The 16,599-nt window shown below is 40.5% G+C and overlaps 1 protein-coding gene across 1 annotated transcript in view; it reads left to right on the top strand.

The window, feature by feature from the left end:
* LOC129695445 (choline transporter-like protein 1) overlaps positions 1–16,599 on the top strand; it is a 63,290-nt gene that overhangs the window by 34,931 nt on the left and 11,760 nt on the right. The window contains exons 9-12 of the mRNA XM_055632403.1: positions 1,115–1,301; positions 2,331–2,496; positions 14,411–14,567; positions 14,680–14,763. Coding sequence (XP_055488378.1) covers positions 1,115–1,301; positions 2,331–2,496; positions 14,411–14,567; positions 14,680–14,763 — 594 coding nt within the window. The remainder of the gene's footprint in view (positions 1–1,114; positions 1,302–2,330; positions 2,497–14,410; positions 14,568–14,679; positions 14,764–16,599) is intronic.

The raw sequence follows: 16,599 nt of genomic DNA, 5'->3' as shown, positions 1-16,599 counted from the left end.
GACCTTGAACAAATGAGATGCCTCGTTCTGTTATGATGATCTTTAATACTGGCTAAGCAATGTATTTTTATTGTTGGTTTTGCAGTCTCCAGTGTTGATAGCAGGACACTTTATTCATGACTCGTGATAAGAGTGAATGAAGGGAGAGCAGTGGAGGACCTGAGATTTTTGTTTGTGGACATTCAAAGCATTAGGAATGTTTTTGCTGGTCCACCGTAGAAAGACATTGCTACCAGTGGCCACCATCTTTACTCTTTGTTATCATAGATATGACTTCACAAATTCTCATTTGCAATTGCCTGATAACAGTCATATGGAGAGGCCTTGCGTGAAACCTGTTTTGGCATCGGAGGAACAATGAACCTTCGGTTGTAACTATTGAAGTGTAGATTCCTTGTAGCATTAGAAAATCCCTCTGTATTCTGGCAAATAACTAATAAAATTTCCCCTTTTTCCCCAGGAAAAGGGGGGGTCTCATTGGATGGACAGAAGTTTGGGGTTTAAGGGTCTCCTCCTTAAAGCCGTTAAGGGCCTGTCCCACTTAGGCGATTTTTTTTTGGGCGACTAGGCTGTCACCACACGATCGCCAGGGTGTCACCTGTATGGTCGTGAGTTCTCTCCTCAGCCGTTCAAGGAGTCGTAGTGTATTTCTGGTCGCCGCTGGATTTTTAATGTTTCGACAACCGTGGGCTTATCGTAGCTTGTCTTCTGCTGACATAGGTGCTGTCACCAGGATGACGTAGGTTGTCGCCGGTGCTGACTTCGGTGAATTCCATTGTCTTAGTCACATAAAAATCTGCCTAAGTGGGACAGGCCCATTTGTCCAGTCGCCAGTTTTTCAGTGATCTGCTACGACTATGACAGTCGCCTAAAAAATCGCCTAGTGGGGTAGGCCCTTAAGTCATGCAAATCCTATATGGGCCTTTAGTCCTCCTTGAGAATTCTGTCCAGCATTTTGCACCCATTTCAAACAGTCTAAACAATGTTGCAGGAAAATGTCCCACTTTAGGGGCCAATGTACTGCACCGTAACATTTTGCTGCTACTCCACTTTTTTCATGCTTTCAAAAATATGGGTAATGGAAGTAATCTAATTTATAACTTGTATTTTGCAGGTAATTTTACTGCTGTTAATGCTAATAATGAGAAAGCGTGTGGCCCTTACAATAGCCTTATTCCATGTGGCAGGGAAAGTGTTCACTCACATTCCACTTCTCATTTTTCAATCACTCTGGACATTCCTTGCCTTGGCATTTTTCTGGGTCTATTGGATTGCAGTGCTCTTGTTACTGGCCACAGCAGGTAAGATTACGCAGAATGTATTCCTGTAATGTTAATTTAATGGATTTTCGTTATTTTTTTCCTACAATTTATTTCTATTACCGTCGGGAGCATTTGAATTTTTGCATGAAGCCAAAATTGTATTTATATTTACTCCGTTAGAATTAAGGGTCTTATGTTTGTGAAGAAAAATTAAATATCCCAGTTGAGAGCAAATTGTGAATGATATTTGTACACTTTCATTTTATAGGGACTGCGATACCCTCAAATAATGAAACTTGTGTGAAAATAAAATTGCAGAGTTAAGAATACTTGTGTACATTGGATAAAAATTGACATATGATTTTAATGCCTGGAGTTAACTGACCTCAGTAGCATTTTACCCCCATAAAGGTGTATGAGAAGGGAGAATGCAGGCAACTCTCATATTATTATATCTGGATTGGAGAAATTCATCCTTGTTGAATCTGCAAAACACCACCCAAAAATTTGAGTTACAGAATACATTCAGTCTTATGGAATTTATGTTGGTGGTAATAAAACATGTTGTCACTGTTTACTTGTAAGTCTCAGAAATGTAGATACATAAGATTTGACTGTGACTTTAATATGTCGATTGGGTTGGAAGTCACAGCCAAGCCTCTCCTTCGCTACACCCTCTCTAGTCTGAGGATATGTGAACAGACATGTCAGCGCAGTGCTGTCTCATTCTTCACCTGTGAGGCATTTCTCTGTACTGTATTGCGGCAAGATGCAGTCCCCACAACAGCTTCTTGAAGTAATCCCTCGGGCTTTAACCCGCTTCCATTTAGTCGCTCGGTTTGAATGCAATACCTCCCTCCTCCCAAACTCTTTCTACACCACTTTTACCCCATGATCCCCATCCACAAATCTTATCCCTTTCCCTGATAGTCCCATGTACTAAATCCTTTCCAAAACCACGGGTCTTGAATGTCAGAGAAGATGCTTCGCCAATGAAGAGTGGTCTAATTTGTTTGTTTTGCTTACCTACTCCCGTCCAAAACCCAAACACTCTCTTTTCCATTATAGGCAATCCTGAAAAAAAATCTAAGGATTATGTTGAGTTTAAGGTCTCTGGTCCTCTACAGTATACTTGGATTTATCATCTAGTTGGTCTCATTTGGATCAGTGAGTTCATACTGGCCTGTCAACAGATGACTATAGCTGGAGCTGTAGTAACTTATTATTTTACCCGGTAAGAGATTTTTGGAAATTCCAAATATTTATCATTAGATTGGACCATAAATTTTACTTTTGAGTTTTCTTGCAGGTTCCTACATATTTAAAAACTAGTTTTTCATGAAACTTATTATAGCTCACAATATTGCAAAACGATGTTGCACGGGAAATGCAGCCGCCAATTATCACAGAGCAAGCTCCCACAAAAGGCTTGTGTATAAGTAATCCTTTAATTAATGCCTATTATATAATTTGAGGCCTATACAGTTTACTTGTTTCCCTTTACATTTACAGATTATTTTTGTATCAATCGGAGAGGAGGAATAGAAGCTTGGTTTAATTTATCATGTGATTAATGCTGCTCTCTTGCCTCCACCCGAACAGTGCATGCACGCAGTGTCATACCTTCCTGCTCCTCCTGGCACAACCTTCCCTTCTCCTCGGGCTTGGATTCATTAGTGCCCTGGTTAAGGTCATAAGGTGATACGGACATAAGGAATAGAATTAGACCAATCGGCCCATTAAGCCTATTCCGCCATTCAATTATGGCTGATCTATCTCTCGCTGCTAATCCCATTCTCCAGCCTTCTCCCCATAACCTCTGACACCTGTACTAATCAAGAATCTATCTATATCTCTGCCTTAAAAATATCCACTGACTTGGCCTTTACAGGCTTCTGTGGCAAAGAATTCCACAGATTTGCCACCCTCTGTCTAAAGAAATATCTCCTCATTTCCATCCTAAAAGAATGTTCCTTAATTTGAGGCTGTGACCTCTAGTCCTAGATTCTCCCACTAAAGCAAACATCCACTCTATCGAAATCTTTCACTATTCCGTACAACCGTACACAAGTCTAATGTTACACGTTAGAAATTGTTCAAATTTTTATTGTTTTTGGTATGATTATCTGCAGTTAATTAATATTTTTCCACTTGTAGAAAATTATATTTTTCCACATGGTACCTTCCTACAGAATGTAATGCTGGTGTGTATGATATTTATGGGGAAGCTGACTTATTAGGAACAGGCAATATTTGGACAGGAAGAGCTAAAACATGTGGGTTTAAAATAACTCCTGATATGCATGGTTTCACTGCTGCTTTAATGTGCAAGTGTGACCTGAGACTAAAAGCTACCCGATTTAATCTAGATAGTTGGAAATTGGCTGTGGTTGATGCTTTTCAATGTTCAGCTTTAGCGTCTTTAATTTGTATTTCACTGCAAGTGCTGGGTTAACGTCTGTTGTACATTCCCAGTTAACAGTTGAGAACATTTTGAGAAAAACCATTAGCAATTGGAGAAAAAAAATTGGACCATTAGCAGTTTGAGAAAAATTAGTGCTGTACAATTGAGTGATTTTGTTAGTCTCAACACAACGCCTGGCAACTGTTTCTCATGTCTTTGGTATTCCAATGGTTATCATAAATGCAATGGCAACGTAATTTTATTTGCATGGTGAATACTTCGGAATGTAGGGATTTTAGGAAATAAATCGCCTAAGTTTCCTGTTCCTCCTTGAGAGCAGAATTGGCCGTGCAGTGGAACAATGAATGATCTTCAGGATGCTGTTCTTCTTAAAAACTTCTGTTTGTGGGAAATATAAATTTCCAGATTAGCTGCTTAAGTAATTTGGCATAGTTTCCTTTGGAGATATTTTGATGGGTATTTATTGCTCCTTTTTAATCATGCGTTCACATTGTCTGGAGATATTTCCCTTTCCCTTCTACTGTGCCCAACACTTCTTTTAACATAATTTGTGCATTTCTTACATGTGACTGCTAATGATGGTGAGGGATGGGTTGGAACCTGTAATATGTAGCACTCATGAAGTTGGCTGCTGAGCATTACACTACATGGTGCTATTTGCTGAATTGTATTGAATTAATTTCAGATTGTTATACTTTTACTGGCTGGGCAATATTTGCTGTCATTAACCATTGTTTTGATGGGTTTTATCAGGGCAAATGTTAGCACCATCCAGTGCAGAACTAGTTATTACAAATAGAACTAGGTCGGCCTATAAATATTAATTTCAAGTGGAAATAAAGCAACTTGGTCAGGAAAAGTTCGAGAGAACTTTTGTACTTTATAAAAGTGAAATTGAAAACTCCATATTTCTGTGGTTTAGCAATGCTCTACGGTTGAATCTAATTGCACCTGTTTTTTTCCAGAGTCTGCTTTTCTCATGCATCCATGCTAATGATCTGGACTGTGCCTTGTGATCACCAGTGGAAAAATTAGTGTAGAGTCCTTTATCAAATTTATTAGCGAACTCATGCCCTGTATTTTTAAAACAAAAGGATCTCCTCCAACATGAGTTTTGCTCCCATCGTGTTCCCCTTTGCCAGCTTAAAATGTGCCATTCATTTTAAAGACCACCAATGTATCTCCCCTTGGCCTTTTTTTTATAGAATAACCTTTTAAAATGTTGACATCACCCTTGTATACCCTTTTTGTTTCGCTTGTTTTGTGATTCATTGCCCTTAGAGATCTTGCCTAATTTCTGAGGCTGTACAGTCTGTCTCAGAAGAATTCATTAAATCTCCGACTTTCAGAGGATTGTACCTCAATTGTCACATCGAACTACATTTGGCTGATGTAATTTGTTTCAAGTGGAATAGTTTTGTTATCATTTTATTTCAATTTTTGTGACATTGCCCGACCTAGTTTCTGTGATCATTTCAAAAGCAATTGTTTTGCATGGATGTACCTAGAGAGCAGCGCTGTGCAGTTATGCAGCAGGACATTTAGTTCCTGTGGAAACCAAGAAATCTTTGTTGAAATTTATTGGCAGTTCATATTTATTATTGTCACCAGCTTCAGTTATTATACTGTAATATTGGATTTATGAAAATGAGAGCGTACCCACAATGCAAGTTTCAATTGAGTTAATGCAGCTAATGTTACATTAAAAGCAATATTTTCTTGGTGTCAGTGTTTTAATGGTATTAAATACCCTTTTCTACAGATTTTCGACATTAGTCTTTTTGCAATTTTAAATGTATTTAGTGTTCCGTTACAGAACCCCCGATCTGCAGCCTATGGTGGCTTGGTACTGGCTCACACAATCAGTGATGCTGTTTGTTAAATTGCTAATGATTTGATAAAGAAACAAAGTCAGTTCTTGATGTGTTGTAGTTACTTGGAGTGCTTTATATTTTTATTGTTTGTCTTTTTTTCAAACATTTGACATATCAACATGATAGTGATGGGTCATGTACAAATTTGAGTCTGAACATTGTATAAACAGTGCTTTTTAACATCTGCCTAATATTAGTGGATAAACAAGTGGAAACTCCCTGGTTTCCAAAGTACCCAAACATTAACTGCAAGCATGGAAAATCATAATGTTTTGGACTAAGCTCTAGCTGTACTCTTTTCTGTAACTTGTTCTTGTCGTTAAATTTGTATTTTTAAAGTTGTCATTGGCCAATTAATGATCTGATACATTATCTTCCCACAAAAATTGAAGCCAAATTGGGTGTCATATTGGTTGTAACTTGTAAATCAATAAAGCACTCATGAACATTATACACAAAATTGCTTGTTTAAGAATTAATCAACATTTCTATTTACCATGTGAGAAACCTGGTAATTGAGATGATGTGGAGAGGGGACCATGCCTTAAATAGATTTTATAATGGGTGGAATTAAATTTTTGAAGAAAAAATCTTCATCCAGAAGATAATGGAAGCCTTTAATTTATTAGCTCTTTCTTACATTTGACTTGCTTTCTGAACTTTCTACAATTGATCGGAATGCCTGTTGAATGTTTAGTAGAGTGTTAAATTTGTTCATGATATATGTATTTTTATTTCTATTTATTTTTAATGCACACTGAATGGACACTGGTTGAGCAACGTTTTTTTGTTTCCTCTGGGTATGTGAATACTCAGGAAATGACAATAAAGATATACAATTCTAACATGCAGTTTCAACTATAGTCGGTGAAATAAATTGCATAGATCATTACAATCCATCATTTCCATTTATTTTTTGTTAGATCTGTTTTGAGCAGAATAAAACCATCTTCTGTGCTGATCCTAGTGAGTCATGTGACATGTTTATTTATTTTTTTTTTTTTTTTTATGGTCACGTGCACTGAAATGCGGTGAAAAGCTTTGTATGCTACTCAATTTAATCGGATAATACTCTAGATGAATACGATCAAGCCATACCCAGTACAACAGGTAGAGCAAAGGGAAAAATACCTAAAGGGCCTGTCCACGAGCATGCGACTGACTGCATGTGGCGAGCATGACCAAACCGGAAGCGGGGGCCATGCGGAGGTCGAGTGATCCCGTACGAGTTGACGTGAAGTTCGAACGAAGGCGTACGGCGTCGAGACACTGCCTACGCTCGTCGAGGCGGAGCGTACAGCCTCAATGCGGCTGCGTGGAATTTGGTGTGGGGCCTGGCATTGACCATTACCTTCTAAGAGGAATTTTTTGCCACGAGAAATTTTTGGACAGTGACAGTTTTTTGGAGCCCCGCGCGATGTCGGGACCAGCTCCGCAAAACTCCATACGCCTCCGGCGATCGAAGTGGGACCGGCCCCGCGAGGCCATACGGCTCAAGCAACCACGTTAGGTCGCGCTTGCTGCATGCTCGTGGGACAGGCCCTTAAGTGCAGAATATAGTTCAGCATTGGAGCTTTACAATTCCAAAGAAGTAGTATATCAGGGGAAGGAATTGTTTCTGAATCTCTTGGTACATGCTTTCAAGCTTTTGTATCTTCTGCCTGACTACAGTGGGGAAGAAGAGGAAATTACAAGAGTGAAAAAGGTCTTTGATTATGTTGGCTGCTTTCTAGAGACAGTATGAAGTGTAGATGGAGTTCTGTGTGATGGACTAAGTTTCTTCTGCAACAATCTGTAATTTCTTAAGATCCTGGGCAGAGTTGTCCCCAAACCAAGTTGTGATGCAACCTGAGAATATGTTTTTCTAGTATGCATCTGAAGAAGTTGGTAGGAGTTGTTGGAGACTAGCCGAATGTTGATACAAAATAAATTTACCTTTTGGTTGTTCCAGGAACTTCTGTTTTCCTGGGTTGTAAAGATTTAGTTAAAATGGAAATCACAATTTTCTATTAATCGTGGCTGTCTTCAAGCTCTTGAATTAATTAATGACAATTAATTCCATTTTTTTTTTTTTAACATATTGATTGATTAGTAGGACTGGATGCTACAATCCCTAAGGTTCTATACCACAACTGACACCCGGTATTCTTGGGGGTGACCACTAGGTGATTTTGCTACCAATCAGACACATCTTCAGTTGTGTACCTCAACATCACTGGGTGTTTCAGCCTTTTATCACAAGACATCCTCAGTCGAATCAGGCCCTGGGTGTGTGTCTTATTGTTAACCTCTAGATGGTCACGTGGCAGCCCAGACAGCATCTTTTATCTTCAGCCACAGCCAGTGACTGCTCCATTCTGCTTTTTTCCTTCCATCTTCTTTTCTACCGCTGACTGTGGCTGGTTGGGTCTGGACTCGTGTCTGTTGGTGGAACAATACTTGGTTGAGCTTTGCCTGGGGTGCTGATACCCCGTGGACTGTGGTGGTTAGCCTGGCACTGGGCTTCACTTGACTGATTTGACCTACCTCTTAGAAGGTAATGGTCAATGTGAGGCCCCACACCAAGCTCCCCCAGGTACTTTTCCCTGCCCTGGTGGATCTTGAGATCCTTCTCTGATCTTATATTTTCCCAGCCACAGATGCAGCTTCGTAGCTTGTGTCCTGTTGGGGCTGCTGCTCTGTCAATTGCTGTGCTAGTTCTCTTATTCATAGTCGATTCCTTCCGTAGCAATATAAGGGTGGATCCAAAACGCTGATTAGCAATGGATCCTGCTGGCATGAGGAGCTAGCCCATGCCAGCCCCAGTGGGGTCTATTCCCTCCGGTCAGCAGTCTCTCCAGGCCGTCACTAGGTCTTACCCTAGTTGTCGGCTGCCCTTTCGCAGCGGTCACTGGTTTGATCCAGGTGTTCATATTGATTAGTAGGACTGGATGTTACAATCCCTAAGGTTCTTCACCACAACTGACACCCGGTATTCTTGGGGGTGACCACTAGGTGATTTTGCTACCAATCAGACACATCTTCAGTTGTGTGCCTCAACATCACTGGGTGTTTCGGCCTTTTGTCACAAGACATTTTGGCCTTTAAATCACAAAGATAGACATAGATCAGTTTAGACTTTTCCCCATACTCATAGAAATCACCTGGAATGGATTTTTTCACACAAATTATGTTTTGGAAATTTTAAGTATGTTAAATAATTTTGTATTAATGTTTCTTATTTTTTGTGATGTAGGAGGAGTCTATTTGCTGCATTGACTGTTTTTTACCCTCTGTTCTTAAACTTCTGAATGGTCCTAGAAATGTAATTCCAATCTCGCAACCTGCCCCATTGCGGGCATTGATCTAGCAAAAAATGGGTGATCAATGTTATACTACCTCTTTGGAATTGTAAAGCTCCAATGCTGAGTTAGGTCTCAGTGGGCCGAAGAGCCTGCTTCCTTGTTGTATCTTTCAATCCATCTTGTGTCGGCCTATCATCTATTGAAATGCCTTTGGTAGTAATGGGTTATTTATCAATATTTAGTTATTTTAGGTGATCCATAATATTAGAGGTTTTTAAATATTACTGATTTGCACAATTTAGTTTTATTAGTTCTGATAATTTCTGCATTTACACTGAAGTTTAAGTGGGTGGGAAAATTTGTTTTACCTCTGGGTTTGGAAAAGGAGATTTTGTAGCGTTGCATAATTAAAGGTTGATTTTTGGCAGGCAAGTCATCAAACCAGCCGTCTTACAAAACCTGTTTGATGAAAAAGCTTCACTGCTTCCATTTTGTAAAATTGTTATTGAGGAATAAATGCATTTCTTGAAAACATGCAAGTTTATTAACATTGAGTTCTGAGGAGTTAAGGTTGAATTCCAAGAGGCCCACAGCAGTGGAGTGAATTGACAGATTCAGCTTTCTGAATTTACTATTCATAGACTGTATGCAGAAGCAAGGAGTTCCAGCCTTTGCAGGAGCAGAATTAAAATTTAGTGATTCCAGCCATTGTTTTTTTTTTTTTTTTTTTTAATATTTTATTTTATTAGAAGTAAGCACAGTCATATGGCACCAAAGTGCCTAATATATATTTTCATAATACATTTTATGTACAACTTCTTTTTTTTTTGTTACATTGAAAAAAGATGAGAATAAGAAAAAGAGGTTAGATAGTAAAGGATAGAAAAATGTGAAATATATAGTGTGTGAAGAAAGAAAACGAGTAAATGAAGAAAGTTGAGAGAGAAAATAGTGAAAAGAAAAGGAGATCATTATTTATAGTCTTGACCAACCCTCGTCCAGTCCTGAAACAGTTATTTTTTACAATTGTGTTGCACCATATGATTCCAAAAAAACAACGAATGGAGACCAACTCGTTATGAATTGGTCTGATTTATCCATTAGGAGGAATCGCATTTCCTCAAGATGAGCGGTGTCCAACATACTTGCAATCCACATTTTAAGCGTTGGTATTGATGTACCCTTCCAAAATTTAAGTATTAATTTTTTTGCTATTATTAAACCATAATTAAGGAATAGATTTTGAGATGTGTTCAATTTATTCCCATCTTCCATTACACCAAATATAATCATTTCAGTATTAGGTTCCATTCTTGTCTTGAATAATTTTGTAAGTATTTCAAAAATATCATTCCAAAATCTATAAAGTTTTATGCAGGAAACTAAGGAGTGTGTTATAGTTGCCTTTTGGGCTAGACATTTATCACAAGTGGCGGATATATTTGGATAAAATTTGTTCAATCTTGTTTTTGAATAATATAATCTATGTACAATTTTAAATTGTATTAGATTATGTCTTACATTAATTGAACATTTGTGAATATATATCAGGTATTTTTCCCATTTAACCTTCGTAATTTTTATCATTAATTCCCGTTCCCACTCTTCTCTAAGTACCTCTGTCGATGGTAGGTCTATATTTAGAATACTATTATATAAATAGGATATTAATTTTTGTGAGTCAGCTTCAATATTCATTGCTTCTTCCAATAAGTCAGGAGTTACTTTTTGATATCCTTGTATATATTTTTTCACAAAGTCGCAAATCTGAAGATATTTAAAATATTGGTTGTTTTTCAATTTAAATTTTAATTGTAGTTGTTGGAATGATAGTAGGTTTCCTGTTTCGTACATATCCCTGATCCTTCTAATTCCAAGACTTTCCCATTGGTTATATGTCTTATCAATAAGAGATGGTTTAAATAAAGGGTTATTCGCAATTGGCATTAACAGTGATAGATTTCTTAATTTTAAAGATAATTTTATTTGTTTCCAAATTCTTATTGTACCATATATAATTGGGTTCTTCTTATATATTGTGTTATTCAGTTTTTTGGGGGAAAAGAGGATCGTTGATTCCAGCCATTGTGGGTCTGATATTAAAGTTTCCTTAAAATATTAGCTCCCTCTCGCCGCAGTTGTTACCTGGCCTACTAAGTGTAATAGCACAGAGAGTGGTGAATCTCTGGAACTCTCTGCCACAGAGGGTAGTTGAGGCCAGTTCATTGGCTATATTTAAGAGGGAGTTAGATGTGGCCCTTGTGGCTAAGGGGATCAGGGGGTATGGAGAGAAGGCAGGTACAGGATACTGAGTTGGATGATCAGCCATGATCATATTGAATGGCGGTGCAGGCTCGAAGGGCCGAATGGCCTACTCCTGCACCTAATTTCTATGTTTCTATTGTCTATTCCCGAGCAGAAACCACTCCATTTGCTTTTGTGTGATTTTGTGTCATGGCCCCCAACCTTTGTTAATAAAAGTTCAATTTATTATAATTGGTACAGTACAAACCCTGCCCTCATTTCCACTACAAATGAGGTACTGGGTACTGGATAGACTCGGCTTGTACTCGCTAGAATTTAGAAGATTGAGGGGGGATCTTATAGAAACTTACAAAATTCTTAAGGGGTTGGACAGGCTAGATGCAGGAAGATTGTTCCTGATGTTGGGGAAGTCCAGAACAAGGGGTCACAGGTTAAGGATAAGGGGGAAATCTTTTTGGACCGAGATGAGGAAAACATTTTTCACACAGAGTGGTGAATCTGGAATTCTCTGCCACAGAAGGTAGTTGAGGCCAGTTCATTGGCTATATTTAAGAGGGAGTTAGATGTGGCCCTTGTGGCTAAAGGAATCAGGGGGTATGGAGAGAAGGCAGATACGATATACTGAGTTGGATGATCAGCCATGATCATATTGAATGGCGGTGCAGGCTCGAAGGGCTGAATGGCCTACTCCTGCACCTATTTTCTATGTTTCTAAATGCCCAATAATATCTGAAACTTGCAATTAAGAAGTTGGGGTAATCTCAGGGACTGTTAAGAATCCTTTGGCTGGGGCAGGTGGTGTGTGTGCCATATTTAATTTTACTTTCTGGTGAAATTTCTGACTGAACGACCTTAAAACCTCAGGATAACCATCCCTGAGAGGGTTGCAGACCCTGAGATGGGATGTGTATAAATTAAGGGAAAGAATGTGTGCAATTTTACGGAGCTTCAACTTGTTCAGCATCTCTCAATGAGTTTAGTTTAGAGATACTGAATGGAAATAGGCCCTCATCCCACGAGTACCTGTTCACGCTAGTTCTATGTCATCTCACTTTCTTATTCACTTCCTACGCACAAAGGGCAATTTAGAGGCCAATTAATGTACAAACCTGCATATCTTTAAGATGTGGGTGGAAACGTGAACATCCAGATGAAATCCACGTGGTCATAGGGAGAAACATGCAAACTTCACAGAGACAGCACCCGAGGTTAGATCGAACCTCTGATGCTGTAAGCGGCAGCTCTACCAGCTGCACCAGCTGCTACCCTTGTGTGATAACTGACCAGAATTGGTTGTTGCAGATTTCCATGGACTGGTGGTGAGCTTTCCTGGATATTTGCCAATTATAGCCAATTATTTTATACATAAGAGTGCTAGAAAGTTGAAATGGGAATTAATGGATGCAGATACAATAGTATTTTCACAGGCACATGAACAGACAGGAAATGTAGGGATTTAAACCCCATTGAATTGAATTTAATCCTTTATTTGTCATTGTTGTTGCCTGCAGCCATACATGTAATAATAACAACACACAATAAACACAAATTAACATCCACCACAGTGAATTCACCAAGCACCTCCTCACTGTGATGGAGACAAAAGTCTTAGAGCTACTGTCTCTTCCCTCCTCGTCTCCCTCTGCGCTGAGGCGATACCCCACCGGGCGATGGTAAGTCAGTCCTGCGGTTCAAGCTCCGCGGCCCGGGGGTGGTTGAAGCTGCCGCTCTCCAGTCCAGCGGACGCAGCTGTTGCCACGGGAGCTCCGGAAAACAGGCACCAGCCTGTGACCTGCGAGCTCCCGACAATGTCATCCACTGGCCCGCGGCCGAGCCCCGGTTTCAGGTCGCCGCCGCCTCAGCCACCGGAGCACCGTCTCCGCCCCGCACCGGGCCGCCCACACGGGAGTGTCTCAGCCCTGCACCGGTCCGCCCCCATGGGAGCGCCTTCCAGCCGAGAGCCGGACCGCCCACACGGGAGCGCCTTCCAGCCGGGACCCAGGCCACCCACACGGGAGCGCCTTCCAGCCGGTAGCCGGGCCGCCTACACGGGAGTATCTCAGCCCCGCGCCGTCCGCCCTCACCGGAGCGCCGAGTCGTGCCGCTGCCCGAACGTTGCCGCAGCTCGAAGACGGCCAGCCTCGCGTTGGTAAGTCCTGGCTGGCTCTACCTCCGGAGCCTCGAGGTCGGTCGCAGGTTGGAGGCCGCCAGCTCCGCCATTAGGCCTCGGCTCGGGCGGGGGAAGAGAAGGGGGATACGACAAAAAAGTTGCATTCCCCCGAAGGGAGAGACAGAAAGCCCTGTTTTCCCCCCCCCCCCCCCCCCCCCCCCCCCCCCCCCCCCCCCCCCCCCCCCCCCCCCCCCCCCCCCCCCCCCCCCCCCCCACCCCCCCCCCCCCCCCCCCCCCCCCCCCCCCCCCCCCCCCCCCCCCCCCCCCCCCCCCATAATACCACCTAATAACCAAAAGTTTAACTGAACCAGTCAAAAAAAACAACACAAAAAAAGTAAAGACAGACTGCAGGCGAACTGCAGCCGTTTCACAGCACCGCCACTTCTCATGCTTGCAGATAAGAATAAAATCAATTAAATTGACATCGTAGTGAGCAGGGTCATTGTGGGCTAAAGGGCCCGATCCTTTGCTGTATTATTCTATATTCTATACTACTTAAAAATATTGGCTCAGGAACAATTTAAATACATTTTAACGCTGACATAAACAAAGATACTTTTCAAAACATGATGCAAATTAACTAAAAACATTAATTTTAATTAAACTGAGAAATAAATCTTGACCTAATCTTTCAATCTAAGTTGGCAATCCCTTTCCAGTGATAGGATAGGATTGTGTTAGGAGTGCCGCCCAAGACTTGGTGCCAAGTTTATCTGACCCATTAGCTTAGTACAGTATGGAACTGTTCCATTGCGTCCGGGGGCACAACAGGCGGCTAAATGTGCTCGTATTTATCATATTTTGCGCTACATTGAGATGAAGCACATGTCTGATTTGCACTGACAAATGTTGCAACTGATAAATTATTCATCAGTATATTCCACCGTATTCTCTTGGTTTCTTAAACTAAGTTCTGGGGTAGTTTAATGAATTAACATTTTCTGACAGCCTCTGACATCAGTCAGGTAATTTTAGATAACTAATTTTGCATTAAAAAAAATTACATGCTCGATTTTTCCTCAGGTGTGCATACAGCAATGTTTGGGAATGCTTTATATAATAATGAACATGTGCTTGCTCTCCTAACATGATCATTGTTCCAATTACTGCCTTTATCTGAATTTACTCAGGGACAAGCGTAACTTGCCAGCAACGCCAATCCTTTCTTCCATGTGTCGGCTGGTAAAATATCATCTGGGAACCGTAGCCAAGGGTTCCTTCATCATCACTTTGGTAAAGATCCCACGAATGATCCTTGTGTATATTCACAGCCAGCTCAAAGGCAAGGTAAACATTCATATCCCCCAGCAAACCTTCACATTCAATGTCATGTTGGCATTACTGAAACCAGGTTTTATCAAGTTTTGAAGGTTTGTTAACACTTTTGTTTAAAATCTAGGAAAATGCTTGTGCAAAGTGTATGCTGAAATCGTGCATGTGTTGCCTCTGGTGTTTAGAAAAGTGCCTGCTCTATCTCAATCGGGTAAGGTTTTTTCATTTCCATTTTTTATGTCGGCTCAATTGACTCTTTTGGGGACGTTTGAACGTTTTTTTTAAAGAATGTGAAGAAGTTAAAAGTAAAATAAGTTACCTGGTAAATCACAAATGTATATTCTTCTGTCTAGTGTGCAGGTTAATTATTGTGTACATGAATATTTTATCTGTCAAATTCTAAAATTATATTAATCCATCTAACATACATCTTATTTGTTATCAGAATTTCTGTAATTGTAGGTTATTCCATTATGGTTTATCTCATTTCTCCTTGTGTTGATCGAAATCGCTCAATAAAAACTTTTATTTTACTTTTACCTGATTACCTCACTAAATAGATTTAGGGCTATTTTTTTCTTAAAAGCAAAGATGTTTGTTTTCTGTGAAATGTGTCTGTTGATAACTTGGTATACTGACTATTAACCTTTATGAATTCAAGTCAATTGATGTGGGTATTATGATTATTTCAGATACCCAACACCATCTGCTGGGTATCTGAAATAAAACAGAAGTTGAAAATATTCAACAGGTCGGACTGTGAATGTGGCAAGAGAAGCTGTTGATCAGCTCCAGAAATGGGCAGAGAAAAGGCAGATGCAGTTTAATATGAGCAAGTGTGAGGTGTTCCATTTAGGAGGCCGAATGCAAGGGGAACATCTGCAGTTAACACCGTTAACAGCATTGATGTACAAAGGAATCTTGGGTTCCAAATCCAAAGCTCTCTGAAAATGGCCACATAAGTAGACAATAAGGAAGACGAGTAAGGAAGATCTATGGTATGCTTGGCTTTATTAGTGGGAGAATTCAGTCTGAGAGTCAGATAGTCATATTGCAGTTTTATAGGTCTTTGTTGAGGTCATTTGTGGAGCATTGTGTGCAGTTCTGGTTGCCCCATTACAGGAGGGATTTGGAGGCTTTGGAAACAGTATAGAAGACGTTTACCAGAAGATGCTGCATGAATTGGAGGATATCAGCTATAAGGAGAAATTAGAAAATGGATTGTTTTCTCTGGTGCGTCAGAGGCAAGGGGAGAACTGACAGAAGTAGGTAAAATTGAGAGGGACTAATAGAGTAGACAGTTAGAACCCTTGTTAAGGTTCACTCTTGATAAACAGACAACTCACAAAAAGGTTAGTTAGACCAACTCAAGCTTTACTGATCATCGGCCGGGAAGTGACAGGGCCACACCAGTCAAGTAAGCAACACAGACACCTGACTCCCCCCGTGCCAACACTTCAATGAACAAAGAGTTGCACGATCTTTTATACTGTGTGTTTGTCACTTAGTCACATTCCAAAGATGTTAGTCATGGTCAGAGATACAGTCAATACACATTACCACAGGATGTGTCTGAGCTTCTCTTGTCAATTAGTAGACACATTTCAAAGGCATTGGTCATTTGGTACTTTCAAGACAAGACATCACAAAGGTCATTGTCTCAATATACATCACTGAGACAAGTCTGGGCTTCTCTCTCTCGTCAATTGGTAGACACATTTCAAAGGCATCGGTCATTGTCTCAATACACAGCAACCTGAGGTAAATCCAGGCCCCCCCCCCCCCATCTCTGCCTCCTCCAAAGCCCCTTGGTATTCTGGTACCTGATCAATACCTCGCCATATGCTTAATACGCCTCCAAGTTGTGGGAGGATCAGGTCAGCTACATGGAATGAGCTGCAAATGCAGGCAATGGCTGAATTTGCTCTAATAACATTTCAGAAGGAAATTGGAAACATTTGACAGATTACTGGACTATGGCTGAAAGACGGGAATAAGAATAATTGGACCTCTCGCAGTGCTGACATGGTTAAACAGGGAGAAATAG

The sequence above is a fragment of the Leucoraja erinacea genome, chromosome 3, assembly GCF_028641065.1.
Source record: "Leucoraja erinacea ecotype New England chromosome 3, Leri_hhj_1, whole genome shotgun sequence".
Lineage (NCBI taxonomy): Eukaryota > Metazoa > Chordata > Chondrichthyes > Rajiformes > Rajidae > Leucoraja > Leucoraja erinaceus.
The sequence above is the reverse complement of the archived record's forward strand: the minus strand, read 5'-3'. Positions and strand labels throughout refer to the sequence as shown.